The sequence below is a fragment of the Epinephelus fuscoguttatus genome, linkage group LG22 (genome assembly GCF_011397635.1).
Source record: "Epinephelus fuscoguttatus linkage group LG22, E.fuscoguttatus.final_Chr_v1".
NCBI classification, from domain to species: Eukaryota; Metazoa; Chordata; class Actinopteri; order Perciformes; family Serranidae; genus Epinephelus; species Epinephelus fuscoguttatus.
Window position 1 is genome coordinate 34,576,207 of NC_064773.1, and position 26,490 is coordinate 34,602,696.

At 42.4% G+C, this 26,490-nt stretch overlaps 1 protein-coding gene across 1 annotated transcript in view; it reads left to right on the top strand.

Annotated features, from left to right (window-relative positions):
• tmtc1 (transmembrane O-mannosyltransferase targeting cadherins 1) overlaps positions 1-26,490 on the top strand; it is a 301,187-nt gene that overhangs the window by 27,888 nt on the left and 246,809 nt on the right. Inside the window, exon 2 of the mRNA XM_049567069.1 lies at positions 7,663-7,840. Coding sequence (XP_049423026.1) covers positions 7,663-7,840 — 178 coding nt within the window. The remainder of the gene's footprint in view (positions 1-7,662; positions 7,841-26,490) is intronic.

The following is a 26,490-nucleotide window of genomic DNA, read 5'->3' on the forward strand; positions in this document are numbered from 1 at the left end:
TATTCCAGGCCTTGGGAGCAGCTACAGAGAAGGCACGGTCGCCTTTAGTCTTTAATTTTGATCTTGGTATATCCACCAACAGTTCTCTGGACGAACGTAGAGCTCTGGCTGGATTTCGGACCTGAATAAGTTCTGCAAGATATAGGGCAGCCAGACCAGTTAAAATCTTAAAAACAATTAATAACACTTTAAAATCAATTCTAAAATGGATGGGAAGCCAGTGGAGGGAAGCCAGAACAGGGGTGATGTGTTCATGTTTTTTGGTGCCAGTCAAAAGGTGAGCAGCAGCATTCTGCACCAGCTGCAGTTGGTGGAGCGAGGTATGGTCTAGACCAACAGATAGTTACAATAATCCAGCCTGCAAGATATAAAAGCATGGATGACCGTTAAAAGATAAATAAGGCTTGACTTTTGACAGAGTACGGATTTGGTGAAAGGACCCTTTAACCACTGTGCTGATTTGTTTTTTAAAATCAAGGTTAGAATCAAAAGTTACACCAAGGCTTTTTATAAAGGGGTGGTTTTGATAGCAAGGAGATCCTGGCCATTAAATGAATTAAAACAGCCTTCTGGAAGGCCAAATACAGTAACATCAGTTTTATTGCCATTAAGGTTAAGTTGGTTCTGGCTCATCCAGCTCTTAATGTCGGCAAGACAAGCTAATATTGGTTTCAGTGGGTACTTAGAGTACAACCGAAGAGGGAGATAGATCTGCACATCATCCGCATAGCAATGGAAGGATATATTGTGATTACGGAGGATAGATCCCAGAGGCAGCATATAAAAGGAAAATAACAGGGGGCCTAAAATCGACCCCTGAGGTACTGACAACAGGGTCCCATGGTCTACAGTGTCAAATGCTGCTGTTAAATCCAGGGTCATTAGCATTGCTGCACATCCTGAGTCTACAGTAACAGCAATGTCACTGAATACTTTAAGCAGGGCAGTTTCACAGCTATGACGTGGCCTGAAGCCAGACTGAAATTTTTCAAAAATGTTGTTATCCTTCAAAAATGACAACAGCTGGTTAGCCATTACCTTCTCCAGCACTTTTGATAAAAATGAAAGTTTGGAGATGGGTTGGAAGTTAGAGAAAACAGTGGGGTCAAGGTTGGGTTTTTTAATGAGTGGCTGTACTATAGCATGCTTCAGAGATGCTGGGAAACACCCTGAGCTGAAACAACCATGGACTAACTTTAGAATGAAAGAGCCAGTAGAATTAAAGACATTCTTAAAGAGGCGGGAGGGAATGCTGTCAGACGGGCAGTTTGTGGGGCGAAGCTCTTTAACAACATCTGACAGCTCCTCTAGTGCTATCGGCTCAAACTGGTTAAAAACAGCAGAGCACAAGTTGGGCTCAGAGGGGTCAGGGGAAGCAACAGGTAAGACTGATTGTAAAGCAGAGATTTTGTCAATAAAGAAGTTAACAAAGTTATCACAGAGAGCAGGTGTAGGAGTTATTGGGTCAATATTACGAGGGTTGACAATGGAATCCAGAACATCAAAAACAACTTTAGGCCTGTTAATGTTGCTAGACACAAGATTGGAAAAATAGGTAGTTTTTGCAGCTTTCGCCATTTTTTGGTACGCTTGTAGACAGTCTCGCAATATACCATATGACACCAATTTGTCCTCCTTCCATTTCCTCTCAGCACGCCTGCAAGAACGCCTGAGAGAACGAATGGAATCATTAATCCAGGGTTCGGAGGGAGTCTTAGAGCTTCTGGTTCAAAAAGGAGCAATAGAATCCAGTATGGTAGTGCATTTGGAGTTAAAAAGAGCTACAAGTTCTTCAGGGCAGAGAGTGCTGTATTCAAAGATGAATTTGCAAAATCCTCAAAGGTGGTGCAGAATTTCAGACAAGTATCTGAGTTTATGACCCGGAACCGATGAATTGGTGGATGAGTAGCAGCAACAGAGAAGGGAATCGTAGCAGAAAAAAATAACAGGCTAATGATCTGAAATGCAGGCACTATTACAGATTTAATTTCAAAGGAGTGAATAAGAGAGAGAAACTCCTTCTCCATTGGTTTATCTCTACAACAAACATGAATATTCAGATCTCCTATGATCAGGCACCTATCATATGTTACGAGAATATTAGGAGATTTTCAAAGTCCTGAATAAAGTTCTTGTTTTATTTTTAGGAGGGAGATAAATTAATACAAGTAGCACAGGAGGAGACGAGTTCAACTCAGTGAGCTGCAGCTCAAAACTATATTGAGTGATATGTGGAATCCGTTGGCAGTGAAAGCTGGATTTATACACACACACCGTCCCACCCCCTTTACTAATTGTATGTGGGGAACTAAAAAAGTTACAGTTAGGAGGAAGAAGCTCAGAAAAACATACGGAATCACCATCTTTCACCCAGGTCTCTGTGATAAACATGATGTGTAGATCATGGGAGGAGAAAAAGTCCTTTAACAGGAAGGTCTTATTTGTTAGCGATCTAGCGTTAATTAAGGCCATGTTTAGAGTGATGTGGGAGTTTAGGTTGGGAGTAGTGCCATCAGTTGTCCCGGACACTTTTTGCAATGGGCGAAGGTTCTGGTAACTGACAACTTTAGAAATGTTGATAGAACAGTACTTGGGTGGTGGTGGTCTATTACTAATTGTGATTGGAATGGATGAGAGGGATACTGGTGGAGATTGAGCTGCTGATGTATTTAAGATAGGCCCATCTGGGCAGCCAGAAACAGTGGGGAAGGTGACCATGGGCTCAGTCCTGGCCTGAACAGGGCATTGAAACAGAGTGCATTGTCTGTGCATCCTTCAGAAGGACTGGAAGGACAGCTGAAAACTTCAGAGGTTTGAAGGGCTAGCTAGCGCCGGTGCTAAAAACAAACCGGTGTTAGCAGCTTGAAGCTCTTTCCAAGAACATTCAAACAGTTCACGGAATGTTCAGAAGCTAAGGTCAGGTAAAAATAGATAGTTATAGTACCACCAATGTCTTCGGCTAAGATTACTAAGGAGTAGTATAAAACAAAGTTAGTCTGCGGTGATGATGAGTAGATTCTGCGGCACACACCGTGTACTGTCAAGGAGCCATCAAGAAGTAGAGAAAACAGAAGCTGAGCCGAGGATCAATCAAGAAGTAGAGAAAACAGAGGCCGAGCCGAGGATCAATCAAGACATAGAGAAAACAGAGGCTGAGCCGAGGATCAATCAAGACGTAGAGAAAACAGTCCCGATTCTAGAATAAACAGTACCGTATGGAAACGGTGCGGCCAGTTGGAGCTCAAATTGAATGGGAAACAAAGTCCAGTGCTGGGCGTAACATAGCTGGGCGATGTCCATCGATAGCTGCCTCCATGAGAAGAGAACAGAAGGCAGGGAGGGGGGGTATCACTGTCCGAGGGCTGCCGTAGAATGGCAATGAGGATGTCAGCCGACCAACACTCGCTACCCAGTCCCTGGTTGCAGCAATTTGCGATGCTGGCCAGCTAGGAATTAACTAGCAGCCAGTACAGTACAGTCCTCTCTTGTCTAGCTAACATTTAGCCATGTTACTTAGTGATCTATTAGAAAGAAAGCTAGCTGGACATCAGTTTTGAAGCCTCTTTGGTCACGGAGCTCCCTCCATCTCTTGAATGCCTGACTGAGGTTCACTCTTGTTTTTCCTCTTCTTTTATCACTCCTTTTTGCTCTTCTTTGCCTCCTCAGACAGAGGAGCTTGTTTTCTTTTGCTAGGCTGTTTTTCACTTGTTTCCAAGCTTTGTCCGTCTGCCATTGTGCTTGTGACTCAACTATCTCATGCCCAACTCCTCAGAAGGACCGGCTCCAGTCCCTGATTGGCTGACCGACCAATTTTGCAATACATGACGTGTTTCCTGCCGTAAAGCAGATTTTTTCTGCGAAATTTTGGCACCGGTGGCAGAAGCTCATTACAAAGATTGCAAAGCCACTAAGTAACCTATGTAAACGCTGATAGTCTGATTTTACTGTGGCCATGACCCTGTGCAACCCACATTATTTTAATAATGATATATTTAGGAAAAGATGCTATCTTTTGCCTCTTTAAAATGCTATTTAGTTGGGGCTTCAATGTCTTCACAATTTATTGTTTCTTATCTGTGAAATCGAAGTAATTAACAGCTTTGTTTCCACTGAGGGAAATGGTTTTCAGCCTACAAAAATAGACAGTAGGTCTGCATCGTTGCAACATGTAGTTACATTTCGTGGGAGGTGCACATGAGGCTCCACCATAGGTTACGACACCAATTCAATGCAGAAGTGTAAATCCCGCTTAACAAACACACCCATGCTAACGTTAACTGCTAACACTACTCAGCTCTGTAAATCTTCTTGGTCTTCTTTTACGTCAGTTGGTTGGTTTAGTTGGTTTGTGGTCTGCTAGTAAAGACAAATAAGAAGATGAAGAAGAAAACCCTCATCTGGATTGGTCAAGAAGATGCAGTGAGGACACAGTACACTACACTACTTAAGTAGAGCACCCTGTGATCGAGTCAAATTTCTCATGGAACAATTGAATCGCCTGTTAAATTGTTTTGCCTGACACTGTGGGTAGGTTCATAAAATCCACCCGTCACCGAGTGGCGGGTGCTAATTTCCAACCCTGGTTATTAAGTATTGTCAAGTACATCACTAATAATAATGTCAGAGAATACATATGGCTCTTTTGATTTTTCATTGGTCCAGACTTAAAGTAAATATCTCAACAACTAAACTAAGCACAAAAAGTAAGGAAATTAGTGTTTGGTAGATTATTTATTTTTTGTAACAATGCTTCTTGCCAATAAATCTTATACTGTTGGAAAGCCTCTTTATTTCCCTTTTAAATGGTGCCACATTTGTTAAGAACATGCAATTGTGGGATGAACAGCAATGCTGAGTATGTGTGTTGCGCCCATGAAAAATTTGCCAAATCTTCTCTGCCAATGCCAAACAGCTTTTTTCTGTTTCTACTGACTCTTGTTCTGAGCTTCTGGTACCCCCAGGTACCAGATGAACCACCTGTGAGCATGGGCCCTGCTACAGTGGTCATTTGGTGTCTGCTCCAAGAATCGGCATGCCACATTTGACTAATCTGGATAGGGCAACTTCAAGCTGGTGTTCCGCAAAACCAAGTTGCAGCAGTATTTGGAGTGAGCCCTAGTACCATCTGCAATCTGAAGGCCAAGTTCCATATAATGGGGGATGTCAGAGACAGGCTGCGAAGTGGGCATCCCAAGAAAACAGCACCCCAAGAAGACTCTTTCCTCATCCTGTCAGCACTTAAGAACCGTAGGCAGTCTCCTACAGATTTGCAGTCAAGGTTTGCAGGATGATATGGCCAATGGCTCTCTGCCTCAGACAATCCTGAACAGACTGCACACAGACAGTCTCTGGACTCATAGGGCTGCCAGGAGGCCTGCCATGACTGCCCTTCACTATCAGACCCTATTTGTGCTGTTGTCAGCAACACATGCACTGGAACCTGAACATGTGGAGGAATGTTATGTTCAGCGATGACTACAGATTCTGCCTACGGCAGTTGGATTGAAGGGTCAAAGTGTGGAAAAGAGAGAACACTCTGCTGCACCAGTAGAGCAACATCTTTTGGTGGAGGCAGTGTGATACTGTGGGGCAGCATCTCCCTCACTGGAAAAACGAGGTTTGTCATCATTGGAGGCAATCTCAGTGCAGAGAGATATTGAGATAAAATTCTGCAACCAGTGGCAATCCCGTATCTCCACAGTCTGGGACCGAACTCTATCCTCCAAGATGACGCTTATCCCCACAGAGCGGGGTTTATCAGAGACTACCTCCAAAATTTGGGACTGGAGAGGATGGAATGCTCTGCCAGCAGTCCTGACCTCAACCCCATTGAACACTTGTGGGATCAGCTTGGGTGTGTTGTTTGTGCCAGAGTGACCAACACAATCACTTTGGCTAACTTGGGACAAACGCTGGTTGAAGAATGGGATGCCATCCCACAACAGTTTATGACCAGGCTGGTGACCAGCATGAGGAGGAGATGCCAGGCTGTTGTGGCTGTGGATGGTTCTTCCACATGCTACTTAGGCTCCTGTTTGTAAAATGAATATATTGTAAAATTGCCAATATGTCTTGTTTCTTCAAACTTCAATCATCCAATCCACCAATCAACACCAGACAAGAGTCAACAGCAAAAAAAGCTGTTTGGCATTGGCATAGAAGATTTGGCAAATTTTTCATGTGCTCAACCCACATACTCAGCTCTGCTGCTCATCCCACAAATGCATGTTCCTTACAAATGTGGCACCATTTAAAAGGGAAATAAAGAGGCTTTCCAACAGTATAAGATTTATTGCGAAGGAGCATTGTTACAACAAAGAAATAATCTACCAAACACAAATGTCCTTACTTTTTGTGCTTAGTTAATTTGAAATTTTTGTACAGGCATTCATCGTACCCAGATGATGAATCCAGCTGGCTTTGGTGCTTCCCTGACTTTTCATCTAGTGCCACCATCAGGTCAAAATTGTAATTTGTCTGTTTTGGGTTGTGGAAAAAAATCTGCAGAACAAATGACATTCCCATCACATCCTTTGGAGAACCTGAACAACAAGCAACTGTATTTCATCTGATTTGGCTTATGCAGAAATAAATATGTCATTGTTATTCATACAAATCTTTCCAATTCAGTTGCACACAAGCCACAACTACTGTCCCAGAGTTCATAATCCCCTCCAGACTTGTTTCAAAACATAAACAATTACTGTGCCTGTAATAATAATTCATGTCTGATATGGTTTGTCCGCAATTAAGTTCAAAAACAATTACCTCATAAAATATTCTTATACCATGTCGCCAGAGCCAGTCTGTGACATCAGGGATCAGCCTGTCTGGCCCAGCCACCAGAGGTCTGGGTCCGGGGGGTGGGGGGCAGTGTCCCCATACTGGGCAAGGTATGGGCCTGGATAAGCGTATGAAAATGGATGGATGGATCGATGGAATATTCTTAAAATTACATCTACTGATTGTCCCTCATTGAAAAAAAAAGTAATCTATGAATTCACAGTTTTTCTTCTAAAATTAAAATGTCTCATTCTGCAATGATAAATATGAGCTAATTATAATACAATATAAACTTTAGTGACATTGAACGACAGCTGGAACCTGAACCACTCAAATGCTTCACTCTTTCTGAGTTTGCGATTTTCAGCCTGGTGATATTCTGTTGGGTCAAGAGGGAATAGGTGCAGCAAAATACCAATTATGATGAACCAAGTGAAAAATTGCTTATCTCACTGTTATTCCTAACTGAGGGATAAGCTTATAGAAGATATAATGCAGGGTGTTATTTAGTGTAGAAGTCTGACATTCTCTCATAAAGCAGTCAGGCTCTTTTAATTTGAAATTCATGGCACTGCAGAAAATAGATTGAGATTCTGGACAGGATAATAACACCATCCCTTCATCCAGGAAATATAAAAGGTAATTTACCTTGGAGATTCCCATCGTAAACCCACAGTGGCATACAGCTAATTGTTAATTGTAGATCAGGCTTTTTCACTTATATCATCAACAGTGTATCTTTTTTGTATAAGCTGAGTTATATGAGATCATTTCTGATATCCTTTACATATGGACAAATAACTTTCACTCAGATCTAATGTAAATGCATCTCCCGTCTCATGCCATAGTGCTAAATATTTCTCTGTTTCTATCTGTCAGGTTGAACATCCTGCTGGGTGGCATGACGCCTCTGTATTTCCACATCATAAACGTGTGTTTGCACTGCGCCGTAACCTGCCTGCTCATGCACACGTGTGAACGATGTGTGTTTGAAGACTCGCGCCTGGCCTTTGTCACAGCACTCCTCTTTGCTGTGCATCCTGTCCACACCGAGGCTGTAAGTACATGACAAACTTTAATGAACTGGCTCAGAGTGATAAAGGATGGAGCTTGTGCTATAGTCATGGTTTCACCTTGATATCTGGAGCACTATACAAAGTTGCTACCAAAAATAAATTTAAAAAACTAAACAAGTATTAAAGGGATAGTGCACCCAGAAATGAAAATACAGCCATTATCTACTCACCCATATGCCGACGCAGGCCCTGGTGAAGTTTTAGAGTCCTCACATCCCTTGCGGAGATCAGTGGGGGGAGCGGCTAGCACACCTAATGGTAGACGGTGCCCCAGACTAACATCCAAGAACACAAAATTGAATCCACAGAGTACCTCCATACTGCTCATCCATAGTGATCCAAGTGTGCTGCAGCCGCGACATAAAAAGTTGTTTTGAACCCCCCCCCCCCCCCCCCGGAACCACGCACACAGAGATCCATTCATCATTACGGCCAGGCTCCACCGGCTGCAAAGTGTCACGTCAGTGTAACGTTGCAGCGTATTCATTTGGGCATTTGGACAAATAGAGAGTTGTCGCGCGACAGAGGGGGGTTGTCGCGCTGCTCCCGTTGCCGGTGGAGCCGCTGTAATTGATTAACAGGGGGGCGAGCTGCTACGGGACTCGCGCTGCAGACGTGTCGCGCCGCTGAGCCCGGCCGTACGGTCCCTCGCTGCCTCCTGCGTGCCTCGCTCTCAAATGACTGTGGATACTTGTTGTAGACTTGTGATACGCAAGCTTTGGCTCACAGAGTTTGCACTGCACCTCATTTTCGTTTATTTTGTTGAAGTTGTTCCACACGAAACTTTTTGATGACTGTAGTAGTCTCTGCATGTTTCTCCTGTTTGTAGAAGAGCATCAAACTAGCTGGTAGCCCATCTCACACCGCTGTAGCAATCCTATACTGCCCTCGTGCGGTTAGGAGCTGAATTGCATGTCAGATAAAGGGGGGAAATAAGACGGCGAATAGTAATAGTCGCATTAAAAAATTATTTTTCAAAATAAAACGACTATTCGAAAATTCGAAAATCGTGACCCATTCCTAGAATCGATGTGTCTATCTTTAGTGTTAGGTGGATTATAAGATAAATAACTCTTGTTTGGAAGATTTTATTGCACTAACAGTAATATAACAAGAGGTTGTTAATTCAAGTATAGTCATCTGCGTAGGTGGTGTTTCTCTCTCCCCCCTTCTCTCTGCCCCTGTGTCTCTGCATTGGTGAGGCACACAGTGGAGGAGAGAAAGGAGGAGGAACAGAGAAGCAGCCGAGCGACAGGAAAACACATAAACCAGGTAAATAACATAAATAAGATATTTGTTTGTTTCAGGGGGTGGGGGATCTCGTTGGTAGAGGACTACTTGATAGCAACTGGGATTGTTTTGCAGTTCATAAGTCAACATGTGAATGCAGCATGACATGAATGCATAGGGAAATAGGAGCGAGTGAATTGTCGTCGTTTAGAACTGAGATGCCATGGATGTATGGAACGAGATCATGTTTTTTTTTTATTTTTCATGGTGCAGCCCTAACTTGATGTATTGTTAGGGTTGTGTGCAGCTTGTTATAATGGAGACAAAGTGCCTCCACTGTAGTCAGAAGAAGCTGTAGAGCTATGAAATAGAAGGAACTATTTTAATTGCCTCAGTTCAGGAAGGAAAAGTCCAATCATTTTCTTCCATAGACAGAGGGCAGGAACATTCTCTTAAATTTCTCAAGTCAACTCCAGATGCACCAAACCTTTTTAATCATCCAAATCTGCTCTGAGGTGTGCTGAATGATGAATGCCACTTGATCATATGTAACTTATTAGCAAGGGCTAAGCATTTCCACATTTTCGGGTGGCAGTAGCTCAGTCCACAGGGACTTGGGTTTGGAGCCGGAGGGTCACTGCATCGAGTCACCCGTCTGGACCAAATATGGAGTGTGAAATGGTAGCTGAAGAGGTGCCAGTTCACTTCCTGGGCACTGCTGAGGTACCCCTGAGGCTCCAAACCCAAACCAACTGCTCAGGGCACCTGTCCAAGGCAGCCCCCTCACTCTGACTTCTCTCCACAAAATGCATGTATAGGTCATGTTTGTGCATATGTGTGTATTTCGAGACTGTGTGTATATGACAACTATGTAACTGTGAGGGGACTGTGTGTGCATTTGTTATCTTGAATTTCCCCTCAGGGATTAATAAAGTAGAATGTGATACAATGAATAACTGAACGGTATATACAGTGGTGGAAAAAAGTTTTCGGACACCCCATGCATTTGTGAAATATTAAGCATTGAGAATCACTCTTAGGTCTTCAAGTGCAATTTCTTTTAGTACAGTCACAGCCAAAATACTAAATAAATCCTAAAAAAGCCATTAAAAACTTAAAATTGATTGGTTCCATAAAAATACATAAGAAATTTTGAGTATTTGGTCATTTTGGTACCAGTGATGAAGGTCGTTCTTTTTATTAAAAGACACAATTTTTGTTGCCAAGCTTCGTGTCTACATAAAGCCAGCACATTTGAAAGTTCTTCAGACACAAAAATGGCTAAAACAAGGAGCCTAACGCAGGAGACACGCCTGAAGATAAAGATTCTCAGCCAGGAAGGGTACAGCTGCCGCCAGATAGCCAGGAAGTGCAGATGCAGTCCTTCAGCAGTTGGATACACTCTGCAGAAATACAGACGAAGCAACAGCTTGGAAGACAAACCAAGATCTGGGCGTCCAAGGGTTTCTTCAGCAAGAAATGACCGCATCCTGATCTGCATGTGCAGGCAAAACCGCCAAATGACATCACAGGAGCTTCAGCAGCAGTGGTCAAAGCAAACTGGTGTCCATTGTTCCATCCGCACTGTACGTGGCCGACTTTTAGATCATGGCTTAAGGTCCTACAAGGCTATCAAGAAGCCCCTGATCAATGAGAGACAGAGGTTAGCCCGGCGTCGTTGGGCCCAGGCACACAAGAACTGAACAGCCAGGAAGTGGAAGAAGATTTTGTGGTCAGATGAGTCCAGTTTCCAGCTTTATCTTCCTCCTACTAATGTGAGGGTACGCAGAAGGCCAGGTGAAGCATTATCTCCAGCATGTACAGTACCTACTGTCAAGCATGGTGGAGGCAGTATCATGGTTTGGGGATGCATGAGTGCTGCTGGTGTTGGTCATCTCACTGTCTGTGATGGCACATTGAACTCTACCAAGTATTGTACCATTCTCGAAACCCACATGCTCCCTTCTGCGCGTGCACTGTTCTGTCGAGGTAAACACTGGATGTTTCAACAAGATAATGCCCCTTGCCCCTTGTTGACTTTGATACCGACAATGTTGAGAACTGACATATTGAAACTGTCAAGAATTTAGTTTTGTTAGTTTTTCTTGTAAACAATAAACAAAAAAATATAATTTGTATTTGTTTGTATCTGTCTAATGCAGCCACACCTTTTGAAACACAAAAAAGATTTTTCCACAAATATTTCATGATAATATTTGAGATTGTGTAAAATTTTAAGGGTGTCCGAAAACTTTTTTCCACCACTGTATATTCCAACAGCGCACCTATTTTTCCAGACTCACATGCTTGCTTGGCTTGGTTTGGTTTGACGAGGCCTGTCAACCCAGTGCAGCAGAGATTTGCTTGTCTGTTACAACAGGGCTAAATGCTTGAAATTGTGTCTCTGACTGATGATGGCTTGTTTTGAGTAATGCTGTTAAAAAGCAGCAGGCAGTTCCGTGTCTTAAGTCTCTTTATTTTGCTGCAAATGTTCTCCATCACACAGCAGGGCAGGTAAAAGAAGTTTACCCATTGGAGGTGAACTGTTTGCAGAGGTAGTAAGAGCCTTTTGTCTACAGCTATTAAACACATCTCACTGTGGCTGTTTCTGCTTTTACTCTTCCTCCTTGTGGTATTAGTAGACCTTTTTTATTGAAGGGAAGCTGCTAACAAAGTTCCGCAGATTTCGAGATAAAAAAGTTTCATTCCTTATAGATTCTTCACAGTAACAGTCCATTGTTATTTTGTTATGTAAAAGCTTTTTTTTTTGTGAAGCAGCAAAAAAGCAGAAAATGGTGGGTTTTCATCAGCAGTAACTAAACAGTCTCCTGTAAGGCTGAAAGCGAACATGAAGCAGTAAAATAAAACAGATATCCCCGTCCCTTCAAACCACAGAGATTTAGTTAGAAGCTACCGAGAGCTGAACATATAAAGACTTTTAAAAACGCCTTTCTCTCAGGTCTTTTGCACAGACAGGCGTGAGGAGAGTCTCACAACATGCTTGGCTGCATTGGTGAGACGTCAGTGCTACCCTGTCTGAAGCAGTTGGGTGCACTTTTGGCCATGCTCCAGAGATGGTTTATCTCTGGAGCATGGTTTAAAAAGACACTAATGAACAGTTAAGCTCAAAAAATAGAAAATCAAATTGGGCAGCAGATGTTTTAATCATTGCGGGCCGCAATAAATAAATGAATGTTTGGGAAACCTTGGGCTTGTCACAATTCAGAAAAGAAGTGGTCGATACTAAAACCAGTGAAATTCCAAAACTGCAAAACCTCACCTCAGTGAGGTCGCGACTTGCCACAGTTCTTTTGTTCTATTTCTAGGGACAGCCCTCATGATAAATAAAAAGATGTTGCTATAGCAACCTGATTGCGCTATACTATTGGCAGCCCCACCACTCATCTGTCCACAAATGTGGTTATATATGTGATTATACAGCATGTAAAAATTGCATTTCCCCAAAGCTCCTCCCTTGGGGCTGTTTGTATTACAGTTTGGATGTCTCCTTTTTCTCCAGTTCTTCATCACTGTCATGTTGCAAATAGAACCAGGTGATAGAACCAGTGTGACAGATAGTCTCTACTGTTTTTTGTGTCTAACACAGCTGGTCTGGCAGTAAGTCAGTCGGTCCTTATCCAGTAAATGGGGCTCCTGTTTCAGAGCTGAAAAGCCTCCATTCATTCATACCTCCTCTTCTCTCTCTGCTGATAGCATGCTGTCCATGTGTGGATACCGTCAGCCATATGTGTGCCACACTGCTGTGGGACCTCACATGCATCAAGCAAAATAAAGCTGTCTCGGGCTGTCGGAGAAGGCCAGGCCAGACAGAGCCAAGGGACAGGCAACTGGATACACAAAACTCTTTTTAGAATGTGCACTGGGTGACAGTGTGCCTACAAAAAGTCACACGCACTCAGTATGGCTGTGTTTAAACAAGCTGTACTTTTACACATCCCTTCTCCCTGTGCTAGGGTTTGGCTACAGAGAGGCAGCTGCAGCTGAGCTCAGATTCCTTAAGAATTATGCAATAGACCCAAATTAGAGAGTGACAGAGGGAGAAGGTCGAGGGAAATAGGTATGATTCTTTCCTCCTTTATCTCTTTGTCACACTGACTGTATCCATATGCAGCCGTTTAATCTGCTCACAACCAGACTATCAGCTGAATTACAATTAAAACACTTCGTGTAAACACCTAAATCAGAATGAAGGCTTATTCCAATTAACATCTTATTGTGATTCTATAAAGGAATGTGCAAGAGAAAGGAGAATGGTCAATATTTATTTCAGTCCCTCAGTCAGATATCCAAAACACCCATTATTACACCAGTTGTAATGCCATTATAATGATATTGCAGAATATTTTCATCAGAGCCTTCCTACCTGGTAAATGGTCACACCTTTAAACTCCAAACTTCCAGCTTGTAAGGCAAGCAAGCAAGGAAATCAGCAGAATGTCTGTTTAAACTGGCCCTGGTCCAAGCAGTTTTTCATTTCATTTTCATTTTTTATTTCACCAGATTAAAATGTGTTGTGTAAATGCTGCATAGCAGCACAATGCTACCATATTAATACTATTGTTGTTCAATAAATCATTCAAAAGTATTATCTTTACTAGGGATGTAACGATACGAGAAACTCACGATACGATATTATCACGATAAAGAGTCCACGATACGATATATATCACAATATTTATACAAGGGGGGGGGGGGAAAGAAAATTTATTGTTAAAAATGGCTATTTTATTAAAAAATATTGCATGTACGCTGTACAGCATGTTATTTTTAACTTGGAAGCGTATCATAAACAAATAAACACACAGCTGAACATGTGCTTTCATCTCCCCCCTATTACTGCTAGGCAGGCAGACATTAAAGTGCCATAACAAAGTCATGTCAATTAAAACTATAGTGACAGAATATGAAAATGGAAACATTCAGTATTTTTTAACCTACTCTGAACAAAAGTAGTGTAGTACTATTACTAGAAAGTCATCTGAATGACATCAAATTATGAGGATAGAGTAGTCTTAATATTCATCAAATATACAGAAATTAGAACAATCAGACCCTGCAACAACAACAAAATTAACAAATTAGAAATAATGTAAACTCAATAACACACAATCCCTCACTCACAGATACACAGAGAGACAGAGAGAGAGAGAGAGACAGAGAGAGAGAGAGAGAGAGAGAGAGAGAGAGTTGGTTAGAGATGTGTGTAAAAGAAAACCAAAATAAATAAAGTTAGCCGTTTCCCTGGAAGTCATAGAAAACTCAAAAACACACATTCACTCAGTTTGTTCACGCCAGGTTGACAGTCTTGACATCAAGGAGATCCTAACACTTTCTCAGAAGGAGAGGAAAGCTCTGGTCCTGCGCTTTCATGTGATTCGACATATCGTTACATGCCTAATCTTTACTGTTCTTAGAGTATCTACAATGTTAGGGCTGAAATACATGGGGCACGAATAGACAGAGTCCATGAACTGAATGTTCATTTCACTACCATAAGCCATCTCCAATGTCTTTTTTATGAATTTAAGAGTCTATCCAACCAGCCTCACAAGGAGAAATGTGTAACCACACCAGCTCAGGACCTTCACATCCAGTGTATTCACCTCCGTCTGAAACCAGCCACTTGAACAGCTGATGCAACATTAGGTTTTCTCAACTGAAGAACTAATCTGCAAGCTAGTTGCTCTCAGGGTCTTGGCCTGACAGCAATTTATCCTCATAACTGACTTAAGTGGGCCACTGCTCACTTTTGATGATTCTGGCACTTTGGAGAGGTGTTGTCTTCACAGATGAATCCCAGTATACACTGCACTGGACAAATGGCAGACAACTTTCATGGTGAGCGGTTTGCTAATGCCAGCATTGTAAACAGAGTACCCCATGGTGGCAGTGGGGTTAGGGTGTGCGCTGACAAAAGTTATCTACAACGAATACTTGGAAAGTGAAGCAATACTGGTACAACATACTGAGATTGTGACCCTAACAACTCTGAAACTCAGAGCTCCCATCTTACCTCATTGACTATGTAAAGGCTCACACCCACATAGAGTTTAAAGCCTGCAACTCCCCACCAGTTAGTTAGAACTAAAGAAGTCTCTTGGATGAGAGGTGAAATGTCTTGAAGAAACTCAAAGCAAATCCAGTTGACTGTGATATAGCACTTACAATTACCGTGACCTGGATGACAGAATCTTCACCAAAAGACTCATTATCTTGCCATATATCCACCGCTCTGACCTCATGTTGCAAGGATAGCTGCACAATTCCAAGGAGCTGAAAATATCCCAGTTCCTGCATTACCTTCAGACTCAACAGACATGTCACCTGCTGAGCATGTTTGGGATGCTCTCTATCAGTGTGTACAACAGTGTGTTCCAATACCTGTCAATATCCAGGAACTTTGCACAGCAATAGAAGAGAAGAGGGCCAACATTCTACAGGCCACAATAAACAACCTCATCAACTGTATGTGAAGGAGAAGTGTTGTACTTTTGGCTACCCCTGCTGTTAATCAGCAGTGTTTGTATGGTTAACTGGTTTGAGTGTGGGGTGGGCTGGTGATTAGGGCCTTCTGATGGCACCAGGGTCAGGTTCTCCCACATTATAAGTTTAGGCTCTGCCACTCATTCTGTCTCTTCCTCCTCCTCCTCCTCCTCCTCCTCCTCCTACAGGACCCTTGTGATGTATCAGCCGTAGTTTATCCTTGGTTTCCCTTGGCTTATTTTGCATGCTCCTCAACATTTCCACACCACACTGATTACTCCCTACATTACTGATCCTACTGAAATTCACATCCCACTCTGTGTTTTTTTCATTATACTTGCAAGCTCAGTTACTTTTGTTAAATAATTGACTTTGCCTAATCCTTTAAAATAATGCTTCTGACATATTTGTCATGGCCCATAAGTCAGGTTATGACAAACTTGGGGCTCGTCCAGTTCAATTTTTGATATGTTTGTTAGTTAGTTAGGTTTAGCTAGAGGTCACCTCAGCACTGTAGAGTCCGTAGTGGTGTTTCCCCTTTGGGTTGCTTTGTGCGTTTTTCTTTGTGTAGTGCTGTGGCAACATGGTTATTGTCAGCTATTTTCAGACGGCTGTCTCGGGAACATTGGCAGGGCTCAGGAAGCACATTCAGCACGAATTGCGACTGATTGAGTTATGCTAAGGTAAAATCTGCTGTTGTGAAAGCCTACAAGTTAGGCCCTGAAGTTTATTGTCTGAAATTCAGGAAATGAGAAAAGGGCGATAAGCAAACTTATGTTGAATTTGCTCTGGATTTGTTGTGCCATTTGAAATGCTGGTGTTCTGCTGCTAATTTTGATTGTTTTGAGGATCTCTGTGAGTTAATAGTGTTCAAGCAGTTTATAAACTCAACTCCTCACCACAGTTCAACTAATATGAGTGAACAGAAGGATCCACTGTACTGAAAGCAGCCGAGATAGCGGATGATCTTGTCTGAAGTCTTAAAGGGGCTTTTAGGGATGAGTCCTCTGTAGATGTGTAATGGGTCACTAAATTCCTGCTTCTGTTCAATACGATGCAGTGGTGTCAAGGTTTGGTATATTTTCAACACAGCAAAGAAGTTGACATGCCAGAGAGATTTCCTTGACTTTTAGATATTTAAATGTATGAAAATCAGTGTTCATTTTGTTGACTAAAAATTAAGATGAAATCAATGTTTAATTTTCAATGCTGCATGATCAGCAGGCTGGTAAACTTTACAAAATAGCCTGCACCAGGATGTTTCGCTAGTCAGCAAAAACACTCACTCCGGAGCAGCATCAACCGTTGCTGTGAGCTGTAATTCAGCAGTACATTTTCAACAGTGTGTGTGTGACTGCTGAATGGATTTGTGGAGTTTATTAGTTGCAAGGGTTGCTGTTAGCAGCTGAATGACAGCAGAGCCGCTGCTGGACTACACATCTGATCCCCGCACTCAGTCCGGACTGGAGAAGGTTTATACATTGATGCAATTTGACAGGCAGGTAGGAGGCTCAGTTATACATGTTAGAAAATCATTGTTGAAAATGTGAAAAGACTGTGAACTGTGTGGATCTGAACTGTTAGAGTAACCCCCAATTTATCCAAAAACAGCCAGATGTATGAATCTGTGCATACGCATGAATCCAAGCACATTTACTTTGTACATCCCAATCAACGTGGAATTGAGCGCACAAGTTGGAGTACCCGACCCCTCCCAGTCCACTCCCTCATTTAAATATGCAAATCATATTTAAATGAGCCCTGCACCTGAGATTCCCCTCTCTGCACGATCAGAAAACTAAAACAAAAGAATGAGTAAGACAGGAAAAAATAAAAACTTCACAGAATGCGAATTGGAGGTGCTAATCACTGAAGTGGAGGCGCGCAAAAATGTACTTTATGGCACGCTGTCCTCTGGCATCAATACTAAACGCAGGAGGAGTGAGTGGGAGAGTGTGTGTGAGGCTGTCAGTGCTGTGGGGTCAGAAAAGCGTACGCACGCAGAATTAAAAAAGAAGTGGCCCGACATTAAGGTGGACGTGAAGCGGAGACGGCTGCCCACCGCCAAAGTGTGGCCAAAACAGGCGGGGGGGACAGGAGAGGAGGAGCTCACCCCATTCGAACAGTGAGTCGCCGCAATTGTGGGTGACACTGCTCTCTCAGGGGTGGTGGGAGCACATGTGGGTTAGGGTTAGACTCGGATTACCCCCAAGGTAAATACTTATACATTTGTGTAACTTACAACAAATGTGTTCATACGGGTCATACAATAACCTGCTCACATCCCTATAAGATAGAGGTTCATGCGTAAATGTTCATGAATAAATGCAGAAGTGCGCCAGAGAAAAGGTGAGGCTGATTAGGAAATTTCACACTTTACGCACAGGTTTATTGACATGAGTACTTTACACACAGAGACAATCAGGGGCTTGTTAGAAAGCTCTGGACCTGTAGTTTGACCAGCAAAAAACAGCAAGTCACTAATTTTAACCACTGACTAGTACTGATGCTGTGAAGACAGGATAATATTTGGGGGCGCACACGCTCAGTGCGCATCAGGGGGATTTATATTAGGACAATTAAACAAATAAATTATTTACTCACCAAGAAGCCACCCATCACGCACAGTGCCAGCTAGTAGTCTGTTCCCAACCATGCTGTTACTCAGAATATATGAATCATGCGTTGAACTAGGCCACCCGCTACAATGTTGGTTAATTGCATTTGCGCATCACATATGATCTGTACACTGATCGAATGAAAATGCTTCCTGTTGACATAAACAGATTCATCCTGTGATGGCTGAGGACTAATTGTTTTCACATTTATTTAATATTATTTTCCAGCATCACCTCTAGGTGTCACCAAAGGATCAACAGCTATAGAAACATGCGTACACCGGCCATGGAGTTGGCGTGAGGCACCGCACATTTCCATGGTCATTTCATTCTTGATACATCTGAACTTTGCCGTGGAAAAGGACATATGCTACATTTTTTTTGCGTACGCACCCTTTGCACATGAGGCCCCTGGTGTGAAATTGCAGGAGTTTTGGGAGTGAGTGGTGCTTTTTATCGCGTGATTTCGCAGTTTCCACGTGTGAGCTTTGGTGCTCCAGAAACGCATCCAGTAGGCGAGGGTACACGCCGTCGGTTGCTCCATATCCACGACGCTGCACAGCACGGTGCAGACGGAGTATGTGGAAATTTGAGGTAAGACTGTTGAACAGTTTTTCTCCATTTCTGTGTCTAGGTTTTTTGGGTGAGCCTAAGCCTGCTTGATGACACCCTGGGGCCATTTTTAACATAACCCCCTCTCTACTATAAAAATATTATTACTACTGTCATAAGTACACATGTATCAGTGTTTGCCTGCTGTGTGTTTGCTACGTCCCCTCAGCTCTTTCAGTCTAATAGAAACATGAATAAACATTTTTGATAAATGCAGCAGTCATATAAACACATGCTAAACAGCTGTCACTCATGGACTTTTTAGTGTTTCTAACTGAATTGGCTACCAGGCCTGCTCACTGCCGTGGGTGTGCGCTTCATGTTGATGTTACCTGCTGAATGAGAGACTATAACCATTCAGTGGCCCTCGCTCCCCAGTTAGGAGGATGCTGCTGACTTGGCTGCTAGTGAGTCCGTTGGCACGCAGCAGCTCGTTCTTCGGCTCAGGGGTCGTCTATGTCACTGTGCTACTGGGTTAGCTGCTAAGGAGAGTCTGGAGCTGTGTGGCGGCTTGCTCTTTGTTTCAGTGTTTTTTATCCACCACTGTCTCTCACCATTGCCCTCATAATTTACAGTGAAACCAAAGTGGCTCCAAACACCAGACCTGCGTATTATCAGAGGATCCTCTAAATCTGTTGTGGTAATGGCCTTACTAACCATCCTGTAATGAGCTAGCTCAGTGTAGCTGCCTCACAGTGTGTCTCACTGGAGTAGAATGTACTTGTTCGGGGTGGGAGGGGCAGACAGCCTGTTCTGTAACTGAAAACATTATATTAAACACAGTTTAAGCTGTAGATTTTATTTTCCAAATGAAATAGGATAGTTCAAAGTATCGCTCGGTTTGTAATGTGTACCGAACTGAACGCCTTGTACGGAAAGGTTCAAGAGGTGCATAGGGGTAACAGTTATGGGAGCTCGCGTCATGGTAACCAGGTCTCAATAGCTAATCACATAAAGCAAATGGTGTCACACCATATTCTGACTGATTCTTTGGGGTATCTGGTCAAAAAACCCATTTCTGTAGTGCTATTATGTGAAATTCTAATAAATCTCTTCTTTTTTTATGCTAAAACTGCACATTTCAAAGTTGCATTTTATTGTGACCATCCCAGTGTTGGGATTCATTGGACCACAGATGATTTGTCATTGGTGCAGCTCTAAACTGGACATGTGAAGATTTTTCCTCTAGGTCTTGCCATCTGAAATGGTGGCCGAAACTGCATGTTCTTTGTTCATCAAAAAACATTTTCTGTTCCCATATCTCTCTTGCCCCTGAACCACTGAAGAGTATTCTTGCTCTGAGGTAGGACATGGGCAGGAGGACCTGCGACGCCCTTCCCCCGTTTTCTCACCTCTGCATGCTCTCAGCAAGAGCTGCAGCTTTGTTCTGAAGTGGCCTGTTTCCAGCAGACACAGAACCTGAAGACCAGACAAGGTAGTGTGCCAAACTCAAGGTTTGCAATTAACTTTACAGCAACAAGGAGAACCAAGTCAAGTCAGCACTCAGACTTCTAACTCTGCAAGGATACCGAGCGACCAGTCTCCTCGGACCTACACCTGTGGAACGAGGACACAGCAAAGACTGCATCTGGAGCCACAGTTCTTTCCAGCCTTCCGCTGCCAGCTAACAAAAGCAGCACGCCTCAGCATCTCTTTCTTTCCTCCATTCAAGGATTGGTAACGTAACCACTAGGCATAGCAAGCTAGTGCAGCAGTACAAACTGAGGAGGACTCTTAGCCTTTATCAATGTATGTGTTACATGTATTGATATGGTGTTTTCATTCAATAAGTTATTGTTTTGAGTGTTTGCAGTTAGGTTATTGGTTAGTTGGCTTCACCAAAGCTAAGTGATGTTAGTTTGCGAATGCTTTACACAGGACAGAGTCTTGCTTGCATCTAAACCTCCTCTGTACTAATGCAGACGCTTTTGCAATACATATTGCATACACATACAGTACAGGCCAAAAGTTTGGACACACCTTCTCATTCAATGCGTTTTCTTTATTTTCATGACTATTTACATTGTAGATTCTCACTGAAGGCATCAAAACTATGAATGAACACGTGGAGTTATGTACTTAACAAAAAAAGGTGAAATAACTGAAAACATGTTTTATATTCTAGTTTCTTCAAAATAGCCACCCTTTGCTCTGATTACTGCTTTGCACACTCTTGGCATTCTCTCGATGAGCTTCAAGAGGTAGTCACCTGAAATGGTTTCCACTTCACAGGTGTGCCTTATCAGGGTTAATTAGTGGAATTTCTTGCTTTATCAGTGGGGTTGGGACCATCAGTTGTGTTGTGCAGAAGTCAGGTTAATACACAGCCGACAGCCCTATTGGACAACTGTTAAAATTCATATTATGGCAAGAACCAATCAGCTAACTAAAGAAAAACGAGTGGCCATCATTACTTTAAGAAATGAAGGTCAGTCAGTCCGGAAAACTGCAAAAACTTTAAATGTGTCCCCAAGTGGAGTCGCAAAAACCATCAAGCGCTACAACGAAACTGGCACACATGAGGACCTACCCAGGAAAGGAAGACCAAGAGTCACCTCTGCTTCTGAGGATAAGTTCATCCGAGTCACCAGCCTCAGAAATCGCAAGTTAACAGCAGCTCAGATCAGAGACCAGATGAATGCCACACAGAGTTCTAGCAGTAGACCCATCTCTAGAACAACTGTTAAGAGGAGACTGCAAATCAGGCCTTCATGGTCAAATAGCTGCTAGGAAACCACTGCTAAGGAGAGGCAACAAGCAGAAGAGATTTGTTTGGGCCAAGAAACACAAGGAATGGACATTAGACCAGTGGAAATCTGTGCTTTGGTCTGATGAGTCCAAATTTGAGATCTTTGGTTCCAACCACACCGTGTCTTTGTGAGACGCAGAAAAGGTGAACGGATGGATTCCACATGCCTGGTTCCCACTGTGAAGCATGGAGGGGGAGGAGGTGTGATGGTGTGGGGGTGTTTTGCTGGTGACACTGTTGGGGATTTATTCAAAATTGAAGGCACACTGAACCAGCATGGCTACCACAGCATCCTGCAGCGACATGCCATCCCATCCGGTTTGCGTTTAGTTGGATGATCATTTATTTTTCAACAGGACAATGACCCCAAACACACCTCCAGGCTGTGTAAGGGCTATTTGACCAAGAAGGAGAGTGATGGAGTGCTGCGGCAGATGACCTGGCCTCCACAGTCACCGGACCTGAACCCAATCGAGATGGTTTGGGGTGAGCTGGACCGCAGAGTGAAGGCAAAGGGGCCAACAAGTGCTAAACACCTCTGGGAACTCCTTCAAGACTGTTGGAAAACCATTTCAGGTGACTACCTCTTGAAGCTCATCGAGAGAATGCCAAGAGTGTGCAAAGCAGTAATCAGAGCAAAGGGTGGCTATTTTGAAGAAACTAGAATATAAAACATGTTTTCAGTTATTTCACCTTTTTTTGTTAAGTACATAACTCCACATGTATTCATTCATAGTTTTGATGCCTTCAGTGAGAATCTACAATGTAAATAGTCATGAAAATAAAGAAAATGCATTGAATGAGAAGGTGTGTCCAAACTTTTGGCCTGTACTGTATACTTACTCACAAATTGGTTTTCAACATAGCTACACCCAAAGAGGAGAGTCAAAGTTCCCACCTCTTCTCCTTTGTCTTTGTCCTGACTGACCACAAAGTCAGGCAAAATCTACCCTGGTCTGAAGCCATCTTAGACCCTTTTACACTGCCAGATTTTCCGCGAATGTTGGGCCATTTTGCAGGCAAGCTGCGAGCGTTTAGACACACAGAGCCGGATTGGCCAGTTGATCCGAGGTGCCGATTTTCCGCCTCGTAGGGTAGTCATATTGGTGGAACCCTTTTAGTTTAAAAAGATCGAGGTGGCCTTCCGCAACGGGAGGGGCTGTTGATGATGCCACACGTGCGACCCACTGGCGGTGGATAAACAAGAAAAGCTGATAGCAGGAATTAGCGAGCAGCTAGTAGCAAGAGGGAAACGCAAACCTGACAGACACTGTAAAGATGAGCAACTGAGGAGACAAGGAATTGCGTGTCCTCCTTGTCCTTGGAAACAAAGAGGCCATTAACCATCAAACCACGGGAATGGTGATGAACGGGCCGACTTACGAGAGAATTGTAGAAGGACTGACTAGCCACGGCGTCCCTCCCACATCACTGTTTACGTCACACACTGAGCTACACGTTTTGTTACTTGCTTACGCCGCCCCCCTCCGAAATCCTTCAACCTTTACTATTAATATGGCAACTTTGGTTATAGTATTTTGGTTATACTTTGGTTATATATTGATTTAATTATTAGTCAGAGTTCCAAATTGATAGTTTAGTGTGTTATATGAGACTGATATCTTTAACTGACTATCTTTCTTCTCTTTTCGGGAATGGTGCCCCACGAGGTGATTTAATGTAAATTAAGTCACATTATTTACCATATTAACTATTATTAATAATTAATTATTTTCAATAGCCATTTTGATACCTTGGACCACGAGTTGCTAATAATTGGAGATCTGTTTTGAGGTCAGGTCCCAACACCAGTAATTGCACAAATTGCATAAATTAGCCTAGCAGCTAGCAGCATTTTTTTTTCACAACTGAGGAATTACATGTACAGTCACTGCATCTCCCAACAGAACAGCTGGGTTGAATTCCAGCCTGCACACATGTTTTTTTCAGCCAAACATTGTTGAAATGGGACAGCTAATGTTGCTGTAGTGAGAAGTTAGCGGAGTGAGATGCTGCTCAGGCAGGTCATTTTAGGCTGTGTTTTATCTTGTTAACAGCATTGTTTACATACGGCATGTGCTCTTTCTCCAAAGTTGATAATATTTCCAAATTGCTGATTATTTCCGAGTAAATAATGTTATCCTTGTTGTCTTTCTCTCGGCTGCTTGCCACCTGCCTCCTGCAGTTTGATGGTGACACAGAATTTCAAAATAAAGGCGTATCCTAAAGATGATAATATGGATCAATGTTTTCACTTTGCATCAATGATACTGGATGGTTGATCATTGAATTGACATATCGATCCAGATCGAAAGACCATAAAACCATAATTAATAGCAGTTGTAAATGCGAAGTCCTGTGATCAGATGTCATTTTACAGATCATGTATCCTGACTGCTGTATGCACGTTCTGTATAGCACATTCAAGTAGTATTTTGTTTTGGAATTCATTCTTTAGGTGTTGTCAGTTTGTCTTGCCTGAAATGTCACAATGTCCAACAACCCCTCAAAGATTTACATCCATTTAGCTCTATGGAGAGATTAATGCCGATTGTGAAAAGGCATAAAGAGTGAGAAGAGGCATCATGTTTTTGGGTTGTCCATCCACCTATTGGTCTGTCTGTCCCATGCTTGTGAACGAGATGTTTCAAGAGTGCTTTAAGGGAATTTCGTCATATTTGGCACAAATGTCCACTTGGACTTGAGGATGAACTGATTAGATTTTGGTGGTCAAAGGTCAAGATCACTGTGACCTTGTGTGTCTCATTCTTGTAATTGTGGTTTTTCACAATTACCTTCAGGGAACTTCATCAAATTTGGCACAAATTTTCACTTGTATTCAATGATGAACTGATTAGATTTTAGTGGTCAAAGGTCAAGGTCACTGTGACCACGTCTGTCTCGTTCTTGTGAATGCAATATCTCAAGAACGCCATTATGGAATTTCTTTAAATCTGACGCAAACATCCACTATGACTGTAGAATTAACTTAAATTAAGGTCAAAGATCAAGTTCAGTATGACCTCACAAAATGTGTTTTGGGTCATAGGTCAAGAATTCATATGCTAATTATGGCAAAACTTTACACAAATGTCTAATAGGATAAAATAATGAAGTGATGACATTTTCTATTAAAAAGGTCAAAGATCAGCTTCACTGTGACATCATAATGTTCTGCATAAAACACTTTTCTGTCCATTACTCAATGTCATATTTCAGGAACAGAAGAGAAAATATTTGGTCAGATACTGAATTGATGACACAAATCTTGGGTGTCCACCTTAAAACTGTGCTGATTTTATAGATCTTCTGTGTCAATCAATCAATCAATCAATCAATCAATCAGTCAATCAATTTTATTTATAAAGCCCAATATCACAAATCACAATTTGCCTCACAGGGCTTTACAGCATATGACATCCCTCTGTCCTTATGACCCTCGCAGCGGATAAAGAAAAACTCCCCCAAAAAAACCCTTTAACGGGGAAAAAAAACGGTAGAAACCTCAGGAAGAGCAACTGAGGAGGGATCCCTCTTCCAGGATGGACAGATGTGCAATAGATGTCGTACAGAACAGATCAACATAATAAATTAACAGTAATCCGTATGATGAGACAGAAAGAGAGAGAGATAGAGACAGAGAGAGATGCAGGACAGACGGTAATGACAGTAGCTTACAACAACATTAATGAAAGTAATAATATAATTATAGTTCTGGTTACTGCGGTACAATATGTTGAAAGTATATAGTAATATCTGATAGTATACATGTGTGACAATAGTGTGTGTGAAGCATTAATGTTTTCACAGAGATGGATGTAAACTGAAGGAGGAACTTGACTGGTGTGTGGAGGCATACAACCACAGGGTGGTAATTCTAGTTTCTTCTTCTTCTTCTTCTTCTTCTTCCTATTGTTATTGTTATTGTTATTATTATCATAAATAAGGCTCATAACATGAAGCAGCTCATGTTACCATCCTTTGTTAATACACTCCAAGCCCAGGGCCACTAACAGGCACTGAGGAAAGAAGTGAAGGACAGTGAGTGAAGATATGATGGAGTGATGGGAACAGAAGGTTGACAGTTTAGGAGGAGAGAAGAAAGGGTAAGGGAAGAGAAGAAGAGGGATGGAGTGAAGGAGAAAAAAAAGACCACATTCTGTCTGAAACCATCACATCTGGCATCGGAGGCTTTCACTGTCAGAGTGTATGTGTTTTTGCAGTGTCTTAATGGATGGAGCAATTCTGACAGCAGCTCTTTTCCCTCAGCTTGAAGCAGTCCATTTACTGCTGCTTATTCTGCAAACGTGTTGTTATTCATTACCTGTGTGTATACTGGGAGAAAAGGCTTCATTCACAGATATTTTATTAATGCAGAGAAATGCATGTCTACCCTGTCCCCCCTGATTCATCCCTTCATCTTGCCCTCTCTACCTCATTCGATCACTCTTCATCCCTCATTTCCTATTCTTCCTACTTTTTGGTGACTAAGCAATACACACACTGAAACATACACATACACACGCATACCCACACACACACACACACACACACACACACACACACACACACACACACACTTCTCTAATGCAACACTCAGAAACCACCCATATCAGGATCTAAATAATCTCCTTTCATCTCAATGCGTGCAAGAGGTTTAAGCCTGTGTGTGTGAGCTTAAAACCAGTGTTTGTGTGTGAGTGTGAAACCCACATCTTTCAGAAGGCTGCAGCTGCTTCCAATAGAATCTCAGAGATACACTCTCCCCATGTAAATAGGAAAGGACATTTGGCTTGGATTGTGCCTTTATAGGAAAAATCCATTTAAAATACTCAAAACTTGAAAATTCTCTCTCTCTCTCTCTCTCTCTCTCTATATATATACACACACACACATACATATATATATATATATATAT